The sequence below is a fragment of the Phalacrocorax aristotelis genome, chromosome 3 (assembly GCF_949628215.1).
Source record: "Phalacrocorax aristotelis chromosome 3, bGulAri2.1, whole genome shotgun sequence".
NCBI lineage: Eukaryota > Metazoa > Chordata > Aves > Suliformes > Phalacrocoracidae > Phalacrocorax > Phalacrocorax aristotelis.
In genome coordinates, this window is record NC_134278.1 from 106,654,725 (window position 1) to 106,679,769 (window position 25,045).

General features: G+C 40.4%; 1 protein-coding gene across 1 annotated transcript in view; it reads left to right on the top strand.

The window, feature by feature from the left end:
* The window catches only part of KCNH1 (potassium voltage-gated channel subfamily H member 1), a 152,264-nt gene that overhangs the window by 20,112 nt on the left and 107,107 nt on the right, over window positions 1–25,045 (top strand). Inside the window, exon 4 of the mRNA XM_075089800.1 lies at window positions 2,148–2,577. Within this exon, the coding sequence (XP_074945901.1) occupies window positions 2,148–2,577 (430 nt within the window). The remainder of the gene's footprint in view (window positions 1–2,147; window positions 2,578–25,045) is intronic.

Below are 25,045 nucleotides of genomic sequence, written 5' to 3' on the forward strand. Positions count from 1 at the left end.
AAACTTTTAATTCCTTCCTGAATCATTATTATTTTTGTCTTTTGTAGGACTCTCACTGATAAACAGCATGTTTGTTTTTTAAATCCCAGTGATGAGTTTTCATTTTAGGAACAAATTTCGCACCACTGTTTTTGAGCAAAAATAAAACTGGTATTTAGAATGCTGGGGTGGATAAATTTCCTGCCCTTGCCCGAGACTTGTAATCACTGCATGAGTAAAAAGCTTGGCTTTGAGGCGGAAGCTAAAAGCAGGCCATTAGTGGAGACTTCTCAAAATGTAAAACATTATTGTTTTGCTGTTCATTTGTAAAGATGAAAGAGAGAAATGGGCATTGGTCCTGAGGAAAAAGGCCAGAAGACTGTGTTGTAATGTCAGAATGTAGATATTTAGAATATAGAGATGATATGTGTTTGTCACACAGGGACTTGTATTATCCAGTTCTAAAATATGGATATTGTTATAGTTTTTTGTGTTTTCCCCTTTACTTTTCCTCTCCATACTGAGTGTTCAGAAGTAGCTGCTTTCTCTCCCCTGGAAATGAAGGCCTTATGCCTTCTGTGTCATATTCTCTGAACTGCTATCAAGGATTTGCTCCATTGTTTACAAAACAAAGCTGGGTATGGAATGAATGGGAAATGGAAATTAACTTTTACTTTGAGAAGGAATTTTTGCATCAGTGACTTGAAAAGTTTGGCATAGATAATTTTGAAAAGAATAACTCACTTTGTCTCCTCCGGATCTCTGCAAATATCTCTGATTTAAATAAAAGCTGCTTTTTTTCTCTCTCTCTCACTTTTTTTTCCCCTCCTTCCTTTTTACTCACCTCCCCCTGGTTGCGTTAGATCTTGTCCAAATACTTAATCGAAATCGATAGTATGTTCCCAGGTAACAAATTACATCTGTCTCTGAAAATGAGTCAATGTAATCATGACAAATTCATGAAATAAAGGGGAAATATGTTGCTGCAGTCCTGGGGAACATGAGTCAATATGCTTTATGTAATTATTTAATAAAACATCCTTTCTAGTGCATTGAACCAGTCTAGGATACCGAAACAGTTGTATTTATGCAGGAATAAACAACCTTCCAGTAAAAGCTGGTGACCAGAAGTATGCAATTATGCATTTCCAGAAATACTCATTAAACCAGTCTGCTTAAATTTTAATCAGACTTCTATGTATGAAACAGTCTTGATAAGAGGGAGTAGAAAAAAGAAGAAAGGATTTTTATGAAAGGCTATTAAGATCTAGTGCCCCAAATGGCTTTGCATTTTTTTAATTTAACTTCTTGTGCATGGGATTGCAAATCTGTCTAAAAGTTAAGAACACAAAATCCTACGTGCTGGCTTAATTCTATTTTATGGGAGCCATATTAGTGTCAGCACAGAAATTATACATTGGTAACAAAGCTGTCACAAAAAGACTATGATGCAGGGGTTAGACAATGAGATATAGTTTTGTGTGGTCCATGTAGGAAATGCCGGAGGACTGATTATCTTTGTGTGAATTCTCACATAAAAGTAAAGTTGTAGGAAGTGTGCTGTTACACTGAAAAATTACAAATCACTGGGTACTTCCAGTATTTTTGGCCTTCCTTATTTATCTTCCTGGTGTCTGAGCTGAATACCCTAAACTATGTTATATCTGAGATATGAGAGGACATGTATTGCCAGGATGATAAGGATGTCAGGAATGGCCGTAAGAGGTTCATGACTCCAGATGCTGGAGTGAATTCAACTGGTGTCTGGTTATGTTCCTCTCAAAATTAGATTTGTATAGTTTAATGGTCAGTGACTTCCATGTTTCTTTTCAGCCAGCGTGAAGTAGCATGAGGATGCTCAGAGGTGGCCTGCTGGCACAACTGGATGTGCAATAAATAGCCTGTCATTTGAATCCTTTACAAACATATTTGTAGACCTATTCAAACCTTCTGAAAGGACAGTTCAGAGAGCAACCCACAAAATGTTAGTGGATGAAGACAAGAGTGCATATATCCATCCCTGAAAAGGGTCACTAACCTTTTCTTGTTTCACAATCTCTGTTTTCAGGTATAATCTGATGACCATCTATTTGATGGATCACCTTGTGTCTTTGGAAACTGCAGTTATGAATACTGTTGCTTTAATATTCTGTGCTTTATCCTTCTAGGGTATCAGCAGCCTCTTCAGCTCACTTAAAGTGGTCAGGTTACTTCGGCTGGGTCGTGTAGCTCGGAAGCTGGACCACTACATTGAATATGGAGCAGCAGTTTTGGTTCTGCTAGTGTGCGTGTTTGGTCTTGCAGCACACTGGTTGGCCTGCATTTGGTACAGCATAGGAGACTATGAAGTTATCGATGAGGATACAAACACGATCCGAACTGAGAGCTGGCTCTATCAGCTGGGGATGTCAATAGGAACTCCTTACCGCTTTAATGCATCAGGCTTTGGAAAATGGGAAGGCGGACCAAGCAAAGATTCCGTCTATATCTCCTCATTGTATTTTACGATGACCAGCCTCACCAGTGTTGGATTTGGGAACATCGCTCCGACTACAGATGGGGAGAAGATCTTTGCTGTTGCTATGATGATGATTGGCTGTAAGTATCAGAGATTCTGACTCTCTCACACACATTGCCAAATAGCTGTGTGGCGTGAATACTGATATCATAAGAACATCTCGAATCATGTCAAGTACTATTATGCAGCTTAAAATATTTTTGGTGGCAATATAGTCACTACACACTTTCTTACCATTTAGTTTTAAAATCACAGGTGGGAATATTGCTGTGACTAGCAGAAATTCAGTCATTCCGGAAGCAATGTTCTGGCAATATCCTTTCAATATTCTTTTGTAAGAAAACCATAAAATGTGTGAAGCCTGAAGTATTAAAAATTAATGCACCAGAGCGGGCACCAACAACCTTTATGCTTTGATTTGGTATGTGGCAAAATATCTGTATGTCAGAGCACCGTATATGTTGGAAAGTGGGTTGGTGAGTAGGAGAAGGTCCAAGAGCATCTCGTAAGGGAGAAAGAACAGTAGCTCTCTAGAGACCATGAACTCTGCTGTGGGCTGAGCATACAGTCAGATCCTAAAGCAACTGGGATGATACTGGCCTTGGGCACCTCTGGCTCACACTTCCTTGTCACAAGGGATTCATGTTGCCAAGCTGTCCAGCTTTTGGCCATGTTGTGTCACTTCAGTGTAAGATTTGCACTCAAAGTGCCTTGAGAGCTACTCAGAATTAAGAACCATACGGTGGCCACTGTTAAACTAAGTCATGTTTTTCCACATAAGAGTGAAATTTGAACCAAAATAAGGAAAAAAATTCGAATTTCTACATGGAAGAGCATATCATTATATGGAGAAAGAGAGAAGCTTCTGTATGGTGTTACATCTAGAGGAGAAAAAAATCAATCCTTGCTAAGCAGAAAATTAAAACCAAATATATAATGAAACCCAGTTAGCAGCACGATGCGTGTTATGATAGAAACATTAAGCTTGATTCTGATGTGTGTCATCTTACAGCAACAATGAAATCACACACTGAGATTAGGTGTGCAGTGTTAAGTAGACTGAAGATTAGTAAGAGTATAAGACACACATTCTTGGTCACATTGGGATTGGGATATTTTAGCTATAAAAATTGTTAATTTAGTTCTTCTAGCTTTTCCACTGCTAATAGTCCCATCATCCTAATAAAACACTTGTGTAGCAGCAGGGAAATGTATATAAAACTTGGAGACGGTTATATGGTTTCCTCATGAGAAGGTGCATTAGACAATTGTAGCAGTGTAGTACAAAACAGGCTTCCAAACATACTTCCTGATGAAGGTACCTGTTTAATAAGAAGCATCCTGACCTTTGGCTTATTGTTCATTGGGTTATTCTCATGATATTGGCTGGACAAGAATAACTAGTATTATTCAATGTTGTTGTTATTCAGTACTATGAATACTGAATTAACATAACCTTCATAAAAATCAAGAATGTACATGGGGATATTTTGGAGTTGCACCTGCTCCAAACTCTTCATATGAAAATGTGGCGGAAAGAAAGTGAATTTCTGCTAGATTAATGCTGATAGATATCTGTCCTGAATTCTAAAATGAACTTTAATTTCAGAAAGTTGTGAAAAATGGTGTTCTGGGAATTTTAAATCTCATGAATGCAATCACATTTGAGGGAAACAATTTTGTTTGTATTTGGACTTCTGGAAACTTACATTTCTAACCCTATAACTGTCTGTGTATCTGAGCACCTTTATCCTGTGAACAACCACTTGGAAACCATTAGGACTATTTGCAATATGTGTTTGCGGGAACGGCAAGTAAATAATCCAAACTCTGAGTTTACCTCCCTGGTTTTTGTAGGGTCTTGATTGCTTTTAACATTCTGTAGTTTTGAGCTGTGGTCATTCCTCAGGATGGGAGGAGCAAAACTTTTTTTTTTTTAGTTTGCAGCTATTTAGAGCTTAATTGTTGACATTCTTCCACCACAAAAATTTATGTTAAGGTAACACTTTTTTGCCTGTAGAATTAAGCGCTCAAACATCGATCTGAGCTTGAACTAGGGCTATTTCATAAGAATTTTTTCTGATCTGCTGGGAACCTGAAAGGTACATAATAAATGTATGGGGGATGAATGTGGGGGAGGGAAAATAAGCTTCCTGGCTAAAGCTTTTGTATGCCACTCAGGAAAACTCGTATTTGTCCCAGGCCAAGTGTAACGTGTTTGTTATGAGCTGAACTACTTATATCACAGTTGGTGGTGGCTACATGTTCCTGTTATGGTCCTTGTTTTGCAGATGTCAGATCACATAGATTTGCGCATGGGATTGATAGGGGCTGTGGATGTCCAAAGCATCAGAAATAAGCAATTTCAAATTGGTTCTGCTAATTAATATGTTACTGCCCGCTAATAAAAGGAAAGGGTTTATGATTTATTGTTTATACTTTGCCATTAACATTGCATTTATTTTAGCACCCATCTAGTGCCACATTCTTAAAAGCTACTATCTTTCAGTAGCACAGGGAATGCCATTTTCTTTCCAGGAAGGATGTAGAGAGAGCCTAATTGTTTGACTATCTAAAACTCCAATTGAAGATAGGTGGGATTTGCTGAGTCCAACCTCAAACATATCACTCCATTACCTTCTCCCATGCTAGAGGATGAGTCTTTAAGAACTATGTGAATTTGTCTTGTTTTTGAAGTGTCTAGGTATAGTCTGGGCAAAAATACATAACTGTATATTTAAATAGCCCAGTGAAATAAGTAAAGTACTTTTACAACCTTTTCTGTAGGAAATAGAAACAACATTGTAACTTCAAATGAAGCAAGTGATTGGGAAAAGCCAACATGGCTTCACTAAGGGCAGCTCGTGCTTGACAAACCTGGTGGCCTTCTATGACAAAGTGACTTGCCTGGTTGATGTGGGGTGAGCAGTGGACATTGTCTACCTGGACCTCTCCAAGGCCTTTGATACGGTCCCCCACAGTCTCCTCCTGGAGAAATTAATGCGTTATAGCCTAGACCAGAAGTCTGTGCAGTGCGTAGGGAACTGGCTGACAGGCCACACCCAAAGGGTGGTGGTAAATAGCTCTTTTTCCAAGTGGCAACCTGTCACTAGTGGAGTCCCCCAGGGATCGATATTGGGCCCAATGTTATTCAACATTGTTATAAGTGATCTGGATGACGGCATCAAGTGTAGCCTGATGAAGTTTGTGGATGACATCAAGTTGAGTGGGGAAGTAGACGCTCCAGAAGGGAGAGCTGCTCTGCAGGGAGATCTGGATAGGCTGGAGGAGTGGGCCAGCAAGAACCTTATGAAGTTCAACAAGGAGAAGTGTAAGATCATGCATCTGGGAAAACATAATCCGGGAGTCCAGTACAGACTGGGATCCACCTGGCTGGAGAGCAGCTCTGTGGAAAGGGACCTGGGGGTCCTGGTGGGCAGGAAGCTCAGCATGAGTGAACGGAGTGCTGCTGCAGCCAAGAAGGCCACAGGATGCTGGGTTGCACCAAAAAGGGCATCACCAGCAGAGAGAAAGAAGTCATTATCCCACTCTACTCAGTGCTTGTCAGGCCACACCTGCAGTACTGTGTACAGTTCTGGTCCCCGCTGTACAAAAAGGATGTGGACAGGCTGGAAGGGGTCCAGAGAAGGGCCATCAAGATGATCAAATGACTGGGAAGCTGCCATACAAGGATAGGCTGGGAGAACTGGGTTTGTTCAGCCTTGAGAAAAGGAGGCTCAGAGAGGATCTCATCACCATGTACCAGTACTTAAGAGGTATCTACAAAGAAGATGGAGACTCCCTTTTTACACAGAGTCACATGGAGACAGTAAGGGGGAATGGACACAAATTGCTCTTGGGGAGATTCCGTTTGGACACCAGAGGGGAATTTTTCACATTATTCCAGTGGTTGACTGTCCTCAATCTCCCCAGGGAAGTGGTTGACTCGGCCACGTTGGACACCTGCAAGAGTTGCCTGGACAGGGTGCTGGGCCATCTTGTTTAGACTGTGCTCTTCCTAGAAAGGTTGGACTAGATGATCCCTGAGGTCCCTTCCAGCCTGAGATTCTGTGATTCTGTGATTCTTATTTGAGGATGTTATAATTTTCATTTAGTTGAGTAAGACAATATGTTAACAAGATTGGTTTTGAGATTCTAAAACTGCAACTATAGTGTCATTAAAAAAAATATAGAGTATTTGGGGACAAATGTGTAACAGCCAGCATTAATATTTCAAAGTAATTCCAGAAAAAAAAATTATTTTAAATAGGCTGGAAATTTTTAATAGGAGGGTAATTTTTTTCTCCTTGGGCCAATTAACCTCCTGTGAATAAATAGTAAAACTTCCATTAGCCTGATGAAGACGGATTTAGATGAGTGGAAAGAAAACATTTCCTTCTCTTTTTGAATAGCAATAAGTGCTGTGCCAAAAACTAGTGGCTTGTTAAACAATATTGTGGCCAGCTAAGCCCACAGTCACAATTTTATTAGCAAGATCACCTTTTGAAATTTTCATCCTCTCTTTATTTGTAAAAGAAACTGAATTTTCTTGAAATGGAGGTGGTGGTCAACATGTGTGAAAACATCTGCGACCCCCACCTTCCTTGCATGCCCTGTATGTGTAGGTACCCTATGGAAAGTTAGGGTGCAGGTCCCACTTCAGTGCACTGTAAGCACTTGCCTCCCACTCATGGCTGACTGAGAAACTACACCACTGTAGTGCTTCCTCGTTTGCACTGCCTTTACACCCTCCCTCTGATTTTTGGTGTCAGTGGTCTTGACTTCAGTTTGCTCCACAGGCTGTGTCGCCATGGTTTGGTAGGGGCACTCAAGGACCACTTCCCAGGAGCGCAGATGTTGGCATCAGGTGGAGGGAAAGGAAGAATTTTATTTTAGAAGTGTGAACTCTTCCTACTCAGTGAATTTAGGCATAAAGAAATTATATATACACATGCATACATACATATGTACATAGCATATGTATATACATACACAGAGAGAGAATGCACATATATTATTATGCTTAAAAGAAGAAAAAAGAGAGCAGGGTTTTTTTTCCCCCCATGTTTGATATTCTAGAATTATTTTTAATAGAATGGATTTGATTGTGCAAAGGTCTTGTATCTCTGGGGAAGGCTGGACATAGTGTCTGCTACCCTGAGGAGCATTGCCAGGTGGCGCAGTTTTGCAAGGTCCTTGTTTCTAGCAAGGTTTCTAGTTTTGTTTTGGTTTACGTGATTTCCTGGCTGTGTATCTTGAATAGCTTCTGGGGAGAAAAGTTGTGAATGGCTGCAACACTTTTTTTACTTTGATCTTGGAGTTGGCTATTGAGCCTCTCTGTTTCAGGAGAGGAGTTACTGCATAAGCAAGTGATTTAAAGACAAGACTTGTGGTACAGTCAGTGCAGGACTATGGTGACATCCAAACAGGAGGCTTATGTCAGAAGGTCTCAGAGTATTAGTTATTTGAAAGCGTAAGCAGTTCATAACTAGTGTCCCTCCATGTGTGTTTAGTATGCTTATGCACAGAGGGATGGAATTAATACTCTAATTATGTTCCGTGTTCTGTAAGACAAAATTTGGTTTTCTCTGCTGCTCAGCCACTGTTATATTCCCTTCTGCTCACTGCTTACTCCCTCTGTAAGGCTGACCCCATGGTAGAAATACGTTTGTGTTACATTAGCTCTTTGTAGACCCATTCACCACTAGTAGTAGTACTTTGCTATAATGTCAGATAGCCGATTAACTGTTTAAAAAAGTAGGTTTTCAGTTTTAGTCAATCTTTCATTATGGTACAAAATAAATCCAGGTAGCTTTTAATTAAAAATTTAGAGATATGTTAGTGAAGCTATCCTGGACCGGTAGGAATTTTGGCTGAGTTGAGTGCAAACGGCCTGGTAAAAAGTTTAAAGTATGTGAGCTTGTAGAAGGAAGGGTAGGTATGGCATGTTAGCAGCGTGTAGACACTGGGAAGGAATGATTGAGGTAAGCAAGCTGCGTGTGGGTATTGAGCCTGTGGGGCTGCTGGGTTGGTTAGTTTTACACTTCGGGCGAAGTATAAGAAAACATGTCTTGGTTTCAGCAGCATGGGTCTCTGCTTCAGGGCCATCTTCTGCAAGGAGATGTTCTTACTCTCTCAAATGCAATGACTGCACAGACTGTCCTGCTGACTTCATTGTGGCTGCAGTTTTCAGGGAGAAAGTGTTTTACTGTTGTTTATTTTGACATAGGTAGGTGCAACCCCTAATTAGGTTTGTGAGGGTCTGCAGCATATTCATCGTGTAGCCCTGGGGATGTATGGTCCATTGGACAGCTCCAACAAAAGAGGGACATGGCTAGATGAAAAATGCGCTTGATTCATTACCTCAGTGCACATCTGTTTGGGAAGAACAAGTTATTTTAAAATAGAAATGAAGTACCTAGTGGCTGCTCTTAAGGATTTCTGTTCTGTGGAGGCTTGATGCTTCTGATAAGCAATTCATATTACTATGTAGCTGTTTTTCCTGAACATATGATAAATTATAGTTTTCTAAAGTTTTCACATCTGTTAGTGAACTGACCTGCATGCTTTTGCCTCACTTTATTTATTGAGTGTATGGGTATATATAGAGAGAAGTATGAGTGTTACTATTGAACGTAAAAGCAATTAACTCCTCAGCTTCATTTTAAATGAATCAAAACATATTTGCTTATCCCTTTTCACAGATGGGCCACTAAATTGCTAATTAATAGGGAATATGTCTACAGACAGATCCTTCAGAGGAGCTGATGTTACATAAAAACAGGTTTAAAAACACTGGGTCTGTGGAAAGACATGTATATTTCATTTTTAATACTTGGGGAAAAAAGAAAAAGCTATTTCAATTTTTAGTTTCTTTTCCGTGGAGACATATACCTTGAAATAACAGTTCTCATATATTTTGTTCAGTGAAGCCGTCAGGTTGGGTTCCATGTTGTTTATTTTTTGTAAGCAATAGCAGAAACTTAACGCCTTTCATTTGCAGTTTTTATATCTGGGCACTGTGTCAGCAATCCCCTTGCTGTGCAGGTGGAGTAGGGATGAGCAGTTCTAAAAATGCTTTGCATTTTCCACTTTTAACATACCATAATACGGATGGATTCTTGCCTATCTGGATTTTGAGCAACTGAGCAAAATCTATCTTCAGGAGCCTTTTGTTAGTGTTCTCAGTTGCACTGAAAGATCCCAAGCTTTTGGTGCCTGTTCACACTAAATTCTCTCTGTTAAGTAGGAACTTCCTGGAACTACAGGGCTTGACTCATGCAAAGTATGAAGTTCACTGAGGAAAAGTCACATGCTTGAATGCTAAACTAAATAATCAGTTCTTCTGTGAACACTATAATTAGACCAGATAGTGAGAGGGATCATGGAAAAAGAATAAAAGTAGGAGTTAAAAGGTCAGACTTGAGGACAGGCATGCTCACGTACTGTAATAAATTTTCAGCCACTGAGTTCATTAATCAAAACAGACCAGAGACCAAAAGCACTCATCTTCATTGATCTTGTGCAACACAAGCATCATGCAGTCCTACAGCACTTCAGCTGTTGTCTGTGATTAAGGTAGACACAGATCCCAGGAGCGTGGAGGAGCTGTCTCAGCATTGTTCAGCCTTGTCTGTGAATAGCTTCTTTCTCTTTAGACATAAAAACAGGAATGAGGATAACATTAAGTAAATCTGAAAACATAATTAGGTAGTTTTATTTACAGCACTCTTGCTAAAAGGAATAGAAATCTGCCCTAGTAATGTGGACATCTCTCTGAACTGTAAGAAAATATTGGTGACTGGTATCATGACACACGGGTCAGTGTTGCTCCTTCACAGCCTCACAGAGGAGCAGAGTGCTTCAGTGATCTGCGGCAGGGTAGGAAGTATTCACAGGCTCTTGTGAACAAGGATAGCCATGAACTGAGGAAAACTAGGCTGTTATGGAAATACCTGAAGAAGATACAGATGCATTGCAGCATCATGTTTGATGATGTTCCTGAGGCATGATTTTCCTCATAATGCAGTTTATCTGTTGTTAGACCAAATGGATGTAGCCATGCTGTGTGGGTACTTGCCAAACATGTATCTAACTGTAAGAGAATTATGTGTACCCCTAGTACCCCTTTTAGGGGATGGTGAGCAGGGGCATGTTGAAATGGGTTTTGCTGGAAGTTGGTGGCCTGAAACTGAGGCCCAGCCGTGTGCCAAGTGCTGGCTAGGTTTGCTGAGTATATCGCTCAGGCTGAGCACAAAGGCACAAACCCAAAGCAACTTTTTCTGTATTCATGGTTATTGCAACTGTGTTATTTTGATTTGGGGACATGCTGGGAAAGGAAGAAGAAGCGTTGCCTTGCAAAAGTGGTCTCCTCGATACCTGCTCTTTGTCACTAACCCTGTATAGATGGCAAAAAAATCTCTTAGATGCCACAGACTTCTTGCTATCCACTGAGGTTGCGGTTGGCATGATTTCCCTATGGCTGATAGCTTTGCATTGCTTTTCATTCATTCATTCTTATCTATCTATCTATCTAATCTATCTTATCTATCTTATCTATCCTAGCCACCAGCGACACTACTCAAGCCAGTAATTTCTAATTTAAAGGCCTGAATCCCCCTGAAAAAAGGGGGAATTTAAAAAAAATTTTGTTTCTTTTCAGTAAGGAGGGACAGTCTTTCCAGATATATTCCCTCACTCCTCTCTGCTGTGCTTTATTACTTCTTGTTTGAAGCTAGTCACGATATCTGAAGAGCTGGTGTGTTATGGCTATAATTGTTAAGCACCTGTTTGGGATTTCAGAGTGCTATTTTGCTTGGATGCTTTGTCCATTGGAATGAACCACCAGAAGTGTCATGGATATGTTTCTCAGCTACACCAAGTTTAAGCAAAGATGTAGGGCCAGCAGAAAATCTGGATAGAGTTTCTCTAAGGTTAGAAGGATAGTTTGGCTATTAGGGCAAGATTTGATCTGGTTCTCTCTAAATGTAAAAATACCTCGATTTTTCTTGCTAAGAGTAAAGAATGAGTTAAAAAAAGAAGAGCAAAGACCAAACCAAACCAAAAAACCCTGAAAAAAGCAACAGCAGCCCCACCCAAAACCAAAACTCCAAAGTCATTGTGATTATAAAAATGGATAGACACATTGCTTTTGGCTTTTTGGCTATATAAACAATCCTTCAGACAGTTGAGTCCTAAGGGATGTGGTTTTCAGTGAAGTGTATAGGTATCTCTTATCAGTAAGCATGGGACTGCATCAGGTCATGGTGGCATTTTCAGACCCGTCCAGAGTTACATCATTGATATTCAACACAGACAGGGCACGCTGAAGGGATGCAATCAGTGCTGACAGACTTCACAACTTGGCAAGCTCCAAACCCTGAATTGTAGCCCTTAAAAGTTGCCTCCTCTTTGGATAAGGACATCCAAGGCCTGCAGATTTTTTTAAGGATTGCTTCTACTGAAATATAAAACACTCGGGTCAAAGCCAACAAAAGGGCAGGCATTAGGTGACGCATATGTAAATACTGAACTCCTACAAAAATTGTTGTCTCCAGATTAAGATGGACTGGAAGGTTTTTTCAGGTTCACAACACCAGTGCTAATGCTGTAATAAATCTGTCTGAGCTAACGGCCATGGCTATATGAGGACTGCCCTGCTTGTATGGGGTTAGTCATCTCACCACCACAACACACTTCAAAGCAATATTTATAGAAGAAATAAAATGAGTTTTGGGAGTATGTTAATGTGGTAGCACTTTGTTTCCTGACCTGCTTTGGGGAAGCATAAACTAACTCTGTGAGATATTATTTCTTACTATGTAAAACTGAGTAAGCAATATTATTTTTCTTGTTATTTAAAGTGTACATGACCAGATTAAAGCTAGATGAAATTATAGCTATTAAATTTCCTGCAAAATGCAATTTGCAAATGGCAAGGGTAAATTGTCCATGTCCTTTTGGTTGTAGGGGAGAAAAGAAGATAAAAATTCCAGAGCTGTATCACCTATATATGCCTGATGAATCACCCCATGATGTGTCATCTTGCCTTAATGACTTTAAAAATTTCAGGCTGTACTTCAGCCTAATGGCTCTAGGGAGTGGCCCTACCTCAGAACATACTAGAACTTAATTGCTAGAACAGTGCCAGGAAATTTTACTCCAAATCACTGTCAGTATCATGCAAATCCACTCAGGATAATTGGAAGTAAGATTTTTGTGAAAATTTTTAATTCTTAAGCTTCTTACAATCTGTTGTCTCCTGCAGAGCTTAACCTTGGTCTCCAAGTCACTGGACAACTTTTGAAAAGACTCTAAATGAAATGGAATAAAAATAGTCCTGTCTGACAGGAGAGAAGATGAGAGCTGTAAAGTGTTAATGGTTTGGAGAGTTTTGGGGCATGTGAGAAAGAGCTCACACTACAGTAATGTTATAGATAATTGCCTTTTTGCTCTTTGTTGCACAGTGTTTCTAAATTTTTACCTTGAATTATTTAATAGTAATGAGAAGGATAAGGAAAATAAATAGGTATCCCAGCTGCGGGTGTCTCTTTTTCACCTGATGTCTTTCATGTTGCATGCTGCTTAGTGCATAATTTTGCTTTCTTTAGACTGTTTCTGGCATTTCTTCCTATAAGTAGATTTAAAACACTAAAATGTGCAGGCTCTTTCAAACTTTTCATCAGCATGTGCAACCAACTTGTTTTGAATTCTGAAGGCACATCATTAACTGAAGTTAATGTTTGAGAGAGAAGTGCCTGATATATCCAGAACATGGACTGAAAGGGCAGAGGAGCATAAAAGGAAAAAGGAATATTTCAGGCAGGTGAATCGGGGATAACATACAGGTGTTTTGTTCCTTATGAAAAAAAAAACTGCAAAAAACTGCAAGAGGCATTGTGTTTTGATATGCAGTACAGCAATCCTGGGGGTTCAGTTTATAATTTTATTCTTAAATTACTGAGTCAGACAAGTATAATCTAGAAGAGCATGATTTGTCCTGTTGGAATTTTATTCTGGATTCCCACCTGTGTGATTGGCTAAATACCTATAGTGCACAAAATGTGTGACAGACTTTTCTTTCTCATTGCAGTCCTGGGAGGCCTTTTCCTAAGCAGAAACTCTATGTGAAGGATAGAAATTTTGGACAAGAATTTGGTTTTACATGGGAATAATCTGTATGTCAAAGTCCATTTTGATCTAAGAAAAATCCAGCTAGATAGGTGTGGGAAAAAGTAGCAAAATAGCACAGCCGGTCATATGACACATTGTGCCACTCATCTAGTATGTGGAATATGACAGAAGATCTGAATCATCTTCTAAGCACTTTCCACTTCTGTATCAGCTTCAGAAAGGATATAGTTATTTTACTGTCTAATTGCTGCTGGACTCAGACCTGCTGTAGCTTACAAAATGTTGGGGTAGAAACAGCTTACCTAGCTGTACTATGTAAGTGGTTTATGGATCTTGAGATGTCCCTAACCACTCAGATCTCATAACATCTTGAGAATGAGTAAAAATTAGTTATACTTGCCAGGCCAGTGAGTTTTAATGCCTTTGGATGTGTTTATATTTTAAAGAAAGATTTGTCAGTTTATAAAAATGGTAAGTAATATTCTAGAGGATGTAGATCCTGCTGTGGGTCATATGTTTTTTATTTGTCAGAGCTGAAAGCTCTGAAATATTCTAGATCTGAACTTGAATTGCTATCTGGAGACACATTCTATCATAAGCAGCAGCAGCCTGATGGAAGAAATCCTGATCTCCTGAGAAAATATGGAATATATGTGAAAATGTCAGTATCTGTTATCCACAGTACAGCAACTCTTACTGCAATTGGTGTGAAAATGTGGAAGGAGACAAGAAACTTATTAATAGGCCCTCTTGCCTGGAAGGAAAGTAGAAAATTTTCGAACCAAAGGGTTTTGACAGCCAGTAGGGTCTAAAATCCTAAGTGCCTTATGATAAAGAATGAAATAGTTGAGGTATTAAAGCCTGACTGTTCTTACTCACTTTGACACAAATTGGGAATGTTTTTTTTTTTTCTTTTTTTTTTTTTCTTTCTTTCTTCCTCTTGCTTTGATGTCAAACCAGTAACTGTACCAGGTGGCATGGAAGGAAATTCTTCTGGTCAGATAATAGGGAAACTTTGCCCTCCACTGCCACCATCTCAAAAGCAAAAATGGGTTGCTTGATAGGCACAGGTAAGTGGGATGATTCATGGTCATAGTTTGGTAGTTCTTCAATGTTAATGGAAAGATCCTGAGGGATTTTCACTACAAAATAAGGCGGAGCTGGAAAGTGGTAACATCTTCCAAGTGTTCAGAGGCCAAATTGAAGGAGAGAAAATTGGACTTAAGATAAAGAATTAATTTCTGTCTTTGAAATTGAACTTGAATGATGTTTTTTTGCAAGTTATTTTCTGGTAAAAATAAGACTTACTACAAAAGCATAGAAAATAATGCCAGGGTTTTTGGATCATCCTGGTCTATGAAGACCTTAAACAGCCTCAGAACTCCTAGGCAGTTCATTGAGTGAATTCTGAAAACTGTAAGCTTGTTTATTGTACTTGCATCACTTATCGACAGTTTGTACTTTTAGTAGAACTTTTGTAAAATATCAACTAGCACACTTGCTCCAATTTTGAACCAACACTGTCTTAATTTTTCTTTTTCAAAATCTTTCACCCATTTCATACTCAAAGGGCAAAGGAGTGGAATTCTACCTCCTAATGGTCAGGTCTACTATGGCACTTCGTGTGTGTGGTCCTGGACAGAGTGCGTCGTTTTGTATCACACACACAGGTTTGGCAATGATTTTGTGTTGCTGGAAATAACTCAGTATCCACCGAGAATAGTTCATAGAAGTGCACCTTAAATCTGATGTGGCCATTCTCTTATTTCCAGTTCTCTTTCCTATAATGGACCACCAGTTCCTTCCTCCTACTTTTCTCTCGCTTCCCTGTGTAAACCTTCATTTGTGGACCTGTCACTGCTCTGAGTTTTGCTGTCCCACACTAGCAGCTTTATCCTGGGTTTGGTTTTTTTTGTTTGTTTGTTTGGGTGGTTGGTTTGATTTTGGTTTTTGTGCACAGAAGGAATTTTATAAGAAACAAGGACCTGGAAAAGATACTCAGCTTGCCTTTGCTTTTAGAGAGGGAAGTTGTTATAAGCTGTAATTGCTTGAACTTCTTATTCCTCAAACATTTGTTGGACTTTAAGCTTCTTATTACATTTGGTGCATTTAAATGTAGAGGGAAGGGAAAGACAGGTGATTTCCTGTATTGCAAAGATGAAAACAGGCTTTGATTTCTTGGGTCACATTTAATTGCCTTTTGTTTTTAATATTTTTGATTCTACTTATTATTTCTTCATAAAAGCCTTTCTTCACATGACTGGGAAAATTATACAATCAATTTTATCAGGAACTAAGTATTCCAAAACTAAGATTTCCAGGAACTGAATTTCTCACACTCCTTGTAAATAAGTTGACTGCATGTTAATAATGAGGTAATAGCAAAAGAATGTGGGAGGGGAAAATGAGTCTTATTCCACATAAAGTTAGCAACCTCCTGTGAAAATCATGGAGGAATTACCAAACAGGCAAATCACTTGGAGCAAACCACTGTGTCATGTAGGTGCCATACTGACTAGGGCAGCTAAAAGGCGGAGAAGACCTAGCTATGTGCCACCTTTTGCTTATTATACTCTTCTGAACTGCTCAGGCAGAGAAAATAATGTCTAATACTGCTATAAACCTTCATGTATATAATGAACTTAAGTGACAGGAAGCTGTGTGAGAAGCTGTCTGGAAGAGGCATTGGGATCCAGTTGCTAGTGCCTTGTAGTATGTCACAGAGGAGCTGAGGCCTGTACCTGAGGTGTTACCTGTGGCATTATTTCCCATAACTTATTTTCCCTTCTTTGTCCTTTTGTATTTAGACTTTATGCAGGGAGGGGAGGAGGGACCTGTCTCTCAAAAGAGCATCAATCTTAACTTAGGCTTGAATTTCTGCTAAAATGCAAATAGCTGTTATTGCAGATAGCCACTATAATGGCATCTGCGTTGGTCTACCCACTAATCATGACATAAGTTCTCGACTGGCTCCTGTACCATCCCCAGGCAGAGCTCCATGCATCCAGCTGCTCTCTCAAACAGATGCAAGTCCCCTTCCTTGCTCTCCCAATCTGCCCTTCCTGAAAACCCTGTATCCATCCATTGCAGGGCTTCAGTTGTGTGAACCATCCCACCACGTCTCTGTGGTCCCAGTGAGGTCACCTCCCTGTAACTGTACATAGTTTTTCTAGCTCCTTCTCTTTGTTCCTCATGCTGCCTGCATTTGTGTAGGTATTTCTGAGAGGCACCTGACCAAGAGGGGAGCTTTCTGGAAAAAACAGGAAGAGGGGAAGGTCAAGTGGGTAAATTTTTTTTTTTTTTCTTGCTGGTATAAGAGAAGACAGCACACTCCTTGTGAAAACTACAATAGACATCAATCAAAGCTTCTCCACTTGTGTTTGGACATACAGGAACAGCAGTACCTGTGAGGCAGAGATCTGCATGGCACTGCCAAGCATCTCCTGGGGTACCACTTGAAGCTGCCAAGTGGATGGATGCTCATGTTTTCCGGTGATGGCATCAGAAGGCTGTCCTTTCAGGGCAGTACAACTGACCATCTGCTTTTTTTGGACTCCTGTTGGTCTGTCAGTAAATGCACTGACAGGTGTGAGATGGAAGCATGTAGCTACTGAGCTTCCCTTCTTTTGCTTTCATGCTGGGGTATGTGTGGGTGGACAAAAGGGAGAGCAGCCCTTGAGACAGAGAAATAGAACCTGAAGTTGAAACTAAGGTTTCTTTTTTTGTCCTTTTCAAACTCTTAAACTTCTTTTTTGACTGCTTCCCAAAAACCAGAATCTTACACGGTGTGTGTTTAAGATGGTTGTTTCCTCATACTAGTTACAGACCTGTAGTCCAACAGATGAACAATATTTCTGGTCTTTGGTTCTCGTGGTTGAAAGAGCATGGCTTGAAGCATGATGCTTTGAAGCAGACAGACTGCAAGAGGGAATTTGAGGTACTTATGTGAGGAGTGCATGCTGGGTCATGAGATAAGTATGGCCAGTTGACTGTACTGATTTTATCAGGTTTGATTACTGTACTGTACAAAGTGTGTAAGATTCTGATTGTGATTATGCCAATATAAAAGATATCTCATGAGGGGGTAGTTCACATCCAGGATGGAGTTCTTTTATTCATATGCAGACTTCAATAATACAGAAGACTGGAGGAAAGATTAGTGTTTTATGGGACCATTATGTTATATCATTGGGCAGTCAGATATGAAGAAAATGCTCTCAGCCATTACCAATTTGAGTTAAACTGGAAAATATGATGCGGCAGGCAACTATAGCAGAAAGGTATGAATGGTTCAGTACGTGGAGTACTGGTATGATTGTAAAGGTCTCTAGCACAGTGAAATGCGCAGTTCAGTAGCTCAGTGGCCAGTGAAATACTGGGGTGGATAAGACATTCAGAAAAGCAGGACAGATAAGGGAGCCTGAGTGCAGCCACACTTCTCAAGGTGTTCGCCTTCAATTGGGAAGGACAGCAGTCTGCTATGAAGCTTGTCCTCTCCTAATGCATTGCGGGAGTATCTGTGGTAGAACTGATCAGGCACAGAAGTAACTTTCAAGCCTTGCACAGTCTGCACAAACATATGTAAATCAGTGTTGATGATTGTTGTGGTTTAATCTGGCAGGGAGCTAAACACCACCCAGCTGTTCATGCACTCCCCCTCCTCACCCCACAGTGGGATGGGGAAGAGAATTGGGGGGAGCGGGAGAAGTGCAATTAATGGGTTGTGATAAAGACAGTTTAATAAGACAGAAAAGGAAGAAAAAATAATAATAACGGTAAAAGAATATACAAAGTGATGCACAATACAGTTGTTCACCACCTGCCAACCGATGCCCAGCCAGTTTTTGAGCTGCAGTCGCTGCCCTCCAGCCAACTCCCCTCAGCTTATACACTGAGCATGACGCCATGTGGTATAGAATATCCCTTTGGCCAGCTTCTTGTGCACATGGCAGAGCATGGGGGAGCTGAAAATGTCCTTGACCAGTGTAAGCACTATTTAGCAACAGCTAAAACATTAGTGTGTTATCAACATTATTCTCATACTAAATCCAAAACACAGCACTACATCAGCTACTAGGAAGAAAATTAACTCTATCCCAGCCAAAACCAGGACAATGACATAAATACTCATAGTAGTTATCTGTTTTCCTTCCTACAGCTGTTCTGTAAGCTACATCATGGCTGTGATCTCTCTTCAGAAGAGATTTAACATGAGACAGTGCCAGAAGTGGAGAGCAGTGGAGAAGGAATCTGGGAAAGCATTTGGTGGCTGCAGATGAATGAGAAATGCTGTCTCCTGCAAGCCTTTGATGTTGGGTACTGCCAGATATCCCATACACTACGCAAATGTAGTGCACTGACTGGGTAGGGGTTTGCAGGCCCAGGCTTTAAGGTAATACTGCAGATAGCTGAAGTTTGATTCATCTTGGGTAAATAGGCAGTGAAAGAAGCTGCTTCCCAGAAGGCAGCAGTTACAGGTGGAAAAAAAGAAAGAACTTAAACCTGAGACTGCTATGTTTGTGCACTGCTTTCCTCCTTTAATTGCTGTCTCTGGCCTTATACTGCCGGAGAGTACTGCTTTATACTTTTAAGAGGAAAGTATCTGGTTTTGTACCATTTTCTATCAGCGATGCACAAAATGATTGATACGCAATAATGTTGGCCTGAGGCTGCACAGCCAAATTCTTCACTGCTTGCTAACAGGAAACTTTTGTCCTTCAATTGCTGCATAGTAGTACTTCTGTTCTAATAGCTTTAGAGGAGCTTGCTATCAGTCACTGGTTGCCTGGTAGACCAATTGCATCCCTGCAAAGTAGGGCTACTTTCCCCAGTGACCTGCTGTGCTACAGGATTGCTTGCTTCTCACAGTTCAGCAGGCTGTAGATTCATCTAAAGTGGGAAAAAAAAAAAGCACTTGCTGTAATAATAGCTGAAAACCAGCAAGTTTCCACCAGAGTTTCTGCTGAGCTGCATCTAGGGAGAGCAGGGAAAGCAAGCTGCTCTTCTGTGCCCCAGTTCTCAATGATCAGGTTCTCTAGGGCAGAGAGGTCAGCGTATACATATGCCAACTGAAGGAAATAATCAACACACAATCCACAAAACCTGTTTACCCTAAGGATCAGGGTTTACTTTCACACAGAATTCTCCTCTGCTGACTCTAGTGGTGCTGTTCCTGAAGTGTTCTGGGAGGAGTTTCAAAGGCTCTGGCCCTGCAGGAGCTGCCAGTGTTTCAAGAGCTTTTGCAGTAAAGGAAGGCAAAACAAAAAATTGCCTGTTGACAGAATTGGAGACTATTTTGTGTGCTGTCACATAATTTTTCTCTTAACCCTTGGCAAGTTATTTTGACTAATATTTTCATGGGTGCTTGATAATTTATGTTTTAACTACTGATTTTCTCCACTTGGTACATGGCAAACCTGACGTTATGTTGCTAAGCCCCTGATGTAAAGTACAGCTCTGAGTGGTTAGTACCTATAAAAAAACCTAACGAACCTGGTCTTAAGAATTGTAAGTATCGATTTCTGGTGGCTCACCAGTAAATCCTGACCTCGGAAGACAGAACAAGTGTAAGAGTATATGAATTTTAAGGTTAATGATGTACGTACCTAGACATCAATGGCACCTAAGCATGATGTTTAATAGAGAAAATCTGGATGGGATTGTAAAGTTAGAATGTGAATGAAAAACTACTAGAGAAGCCTAGTAGCATAGGCTAATTCTGCAAGCTTAAACTTCCTAGTTATTTGTAGCAACCACTGCACTTTCAATGCTGGTATTAATTTCTCTGGTCCTGTCAGTAAGGAGCTGCAACTGCAGATACACGGTCCCTCTAGTGGGGGGGATGACTGCACCTTCCAAGTATCAGCTAATAAGCTTAGCGCTAATATCTGTGTAACCAGAAAACCATACTGTGCTTCCGTATTCCTTGCATGGTCTCTCTGCTGTTTCTGTGTTTTGTCATTGTGTAGTGAATACACTGGGTGTGCTGTAATTCAGACTGAGGACTTTAAAAATTACAATCAGACAAGTAAACAGAGCATAACAACTGTGATCATCAATTCAAAATTGCTTGATTGGACCAGTGTCTTCCCATTAGAAAGGGAAGAAAGCTCAACCCCAAAACAAAGAGCTTTTTTACTGACGGCTTTGTGCCTTCCGCAGGCTGATGATGTGTTTTATGTTATTGCTTGTGTTCTGAGTCCTTCCTACCATTTCTGGTTTTACTGCTATTATCTGTCTGCTGCCATTATGATCGTATTAGAAACAAAATGTAGCAACATCTATAATTAGGGTTGTCTACACATTTTTTTCCCTTTCTATTTTCCATTTGACTCATGTTCCTAACTTCCTAAATCTTTCAATTTCCAAGTTGAGATAATCAAAGTCAGCCATTTCTGAGAGCAAGGGTGGTGTTTGTCCATTTAACAAAGCAAGATTTTGATCTTCAGAGCAGATATATAAGAACTGCAGGGCTGGAAATTGAAATTTGGCAGCAAGAGAATACTCATAGAGCAGAATTCATAGAAAAAAACTTGAGCCTTTTTTCAAGAAACCTACCAACAATATAAGGACCTTTAATAGTGACCCACTGAAAAATGCTGGCCTTGAAAAACATACAGGATTATGCAATTACTGAGCTAGTCATATACCTAGTTTAATGTCGGGGAAGTACTGAATAGACAAAAAAATTGCATGTATTGCCTTCTCTGGATGAATTGCAAGAGAACAACAGGGGGATACCTGACTTCAGTGTGACTCAGGAAAAGATGAGCATGTTTATCTCCTGAAAGCCACTGCCCTGAGGACAAGCTAAGGCATATAGGCACCCGTTAGCTGCCAGTGCCTGCAGCCCAGCCTGGCAGGCTGACAATGCCTGCATACTACAGGGAAGCACCCAATGGGTGAAGCAGCATGGGTTGGCAACCCAGCTGCGACAGCAGTAGCATCTGGCAGAGGAGTGGTGCTGCTGGAGCCCAGGCCATGTGTGAAACTTAGGAGCATCTGGGGAAAGGTGATAGGTGAGGGACAGAGTGAACTTTTAAATGCTGGACTGTGTGTACCTACTCGGTTAGCAAAGCTGACCTTTGGTACCCGTCTTTTTATAAGCTTGCCTCAAAGAGCACAGACATGGTTTTCTGCACAATCAATTCTGAGCTAGACCTTGCCCAAGCTGTGTTGCTATGCACAGGTGTTTGTTAGCATGTGTCATCTTTTGGGGAGTGAATTCCTTTCTGCTGTGTTCCTCTTTAGCCTGCTGTGATACCAGAGGGTGCTCTGTGCGCTTCATTTCGGGCACTGATTTTTAGATATGTAGGACTGACAATTTGTGAGTGAATTGGTGATGTCCACAGGCTGCAATTAACCTAATAATGGGTTTGATTACATTAATTAAACTCCTGTCCTGGACAGCAGCTGTTTAACCGTTTGCCTTCAGGATCCCCGTCAGCTGGGGTTATTCTTGAACCTGCTGTTTTGGGTTGGCAGAGTTGAGTAGTGAGTGCGTGCCACTGTCACCAACAGTGCAATGACTTTTTCCCCTTTAATCTTCAACTTTCTCTTTTTAAAACCCTACTGTCAAACTTCAAATGCCATTGATCAACTTCTGTATTGTTGTTCTTTGGAAGCTCTTGAGGGTATGACTCCTCTAGGGTAGTTGGAGAGCACCTTTTTGTTCTAGTTTACAACAATTTGCCTTTTGGTGCATATGTGCACTTTGTGTTATGCTTATGGATGTGGTGCTGGATACACAGACCCTAAGAGAAAAACTAAATCTTGCTTTGCTGCTGTAGCGCTTTTTTTCCCCCAGTACAATTAGCTGTTTTGTATCACAGCTTGTTCTGGAGAGCTGTTGACTTGTAAAGGGGCAGGCTTTAGGAGCTGAGCCATTTTGAACTCCATAGTCTGCTTTGGCAGAACCAGCAGTGCCATAGCTTGATAGGAAAGTGGAGGTGCTGATTTTGGGCTTTATGAGATATTCCTATCTTTGGTAGCCATATTGAAATGAGCAGTGAATTTTGGTGTTTATTCTGTTTAGAAAGTCTGCGGATGTCTTGTGCAAATCAGTAAGGCTGTGGATTTTCAGTGGAAAGCACTTTTAGAATTTATTTCAAAGTAGAAAAGAAACGCAGCATCTTTGACTTCTTTGAAGTAGATAATGGCAAAGACGTTAAATCTTGCACTCTTCAGTTCTGGTTGCTTCTCCTTTATCTTCTACACAGAGAGACTGCAGTGGCTGTCAATTCTTATTGTGGAAGAGTCAACGTAGTGGTTCAGTGTTTGTCAGCCAAAGGGTGTCTGGCTGATGTTGTTCCTGGTGTACCTATGAGGGAGAGAAGGACTTGGTCAATGAAGAAACAAACTCCTTTCCTTCCCCACTCATCATGTTGTCTAGTTGTTTGTCTATGTGAAAGCTCCAGCTTTTGGACTGACTTTTTAGACCAGATAACAGCAGTTGAAGCACAGTGCAAATGTTGGGCTATTGAATGGAAGCCCAGTGATAGACTGTATCATTTAATGACTTGGTGGTTTGTGTTAGTTGTTCTTGAACTGAGTAGCCTTCCTCAGGGGTACTTTGGCAATACCTTAGAGACATAAGGAGGTGTGGACATGGGGAGATGGTACTAGTTTTAGAAATAAGATGCGTTGCACATAAAGCCCATACTAAAGGTTTGTGCCTAGAAGCTGAACATCAGAGATGGTAGTTAGGTTCAGCTCAGCCAAGCAGCTGCAGTCCAACCGCACTTGTGTCCCCTCACAGCAGTTCATTGAACGTAGAGCTGGCAAGGCTGGGCCAGATTGTGGCTTTCCTGAAAGCAGGGAGAAATGTAGGTCTTCTCTATGGACCGTTAACTGACAGAAAGCAGTGAAGAAATGGTTATTTTAGCAAGAAAATACTAACTCTGGTGGAGTGAGTCCTGTGGGGACATTGATGCTGCTACATCTTTTTCAGAATACCTCAGATCTTTTAAATTTGACTACTTAAGCACACGCCTAGGACTGGTTTGTCCACAGCCTTGTAGCAATTGCAATAATTTATATGCCTATAAAAATTTCCATGCTGATTTTGTAGCATGTCTTCATCCAGTCTGTTCAGAACAGTGTAAGCAACTGTAAATGAAGTGAAAAAGTGGGCAGTTCCATGTAAATGTATATTATATGGAAATGTAAACTTCCCTGACACTGCACTGCTAGCTTAGCTTTTGGAATAAAAAAGGGAATATTGGAAATAATATTTGGGAAAATGGAATAAAAAAGGGAATGAGCAGAACAAAATAATGCAGGAATTATATTGTCTTAATGGTGGATTATTGGAACTGATGACACATTAAAAGGAGGAATTTAGCTTTTGTGAGTGTATGTGTGTGTAAAACAAGTATTTCTACTTGCTTGTCGCTTCAGTTTGCCCATTTTGGGGTTCTGGTCTTTTGGGGTACTCAGAAGCCCCATGTCATTTGGCTTGTTTCAGCTGAGGATGCTCTGCAGCTTGAAGTATCAAGCCTCGGGTTACAAAGATTGCTTTTCAGAACTGAGAAGCATTTTAAATTGATGGCACTTTTACAGTGAATACCTTTCCAGAAGACTGAACAGCAGCAAGCCTACAGAAGCCAATTCCTTTATACATTGCCTTATCCCTTGTGATTGCAGTGACGATTAAATAACTTCAGAGTAGAAAAAATTTGAATGGCCTTTGCCTTGAGCATTCTTGTGCAGTGGTTTTTTTAATGAGCTCCCACACTTCCAGCTTGCAACTTCTAGTGTTTAAAGCTTTCTCTGTGATTTCAGTCTTATTTTAATGTAGATGATGTGTGGATTTTTTTTAAAGACTTATATTAGCAGTTTTCCTTTCTGTGGGGAGTATGAAACCATGGATTAAGACAAGTAAATGTTTTATATTCATTGCAGCTTAATTCTGTTCTAACTTTAGCTGGAAGTGTAAGTCTATCAGACAGTATAAGGGTAGTATAATACAGGAAGGAATAAAAACCTGATAATGAACACTCAAGCATTCCAAAGTATTTTTTCAAACACTTCACAAAATATTTATAAATGTTCATGAAACTGCTGTGACAACACAGTCCCACTATCATACGCTGTTGGAAACACTAAAAGACATTGCTCCTCTTCTAAGGCTGAGGAAGAGGAGACTGGAAGTACCAGTAGAGGGAGTCAGGACTGGGCATAACTGCTGGAGATTTTCAGATCGCGGTAGTCGTGGTCTGGAAGGGGATACGTGTGTGAGTGAAGTATAAAAAGACTTCCTTTAAGAATCTTCTGTGTGATACTCACATGTGTTTTCTCACTCCTGAACTTGGATTAGGAACATGAAAACACATTCCAGTCAAAAATGGTTTAGTGAGCAATTTCCCTCCTTCCTGTGTCCTTCTCAGACCACACTAATATGAAACATGGAATGGG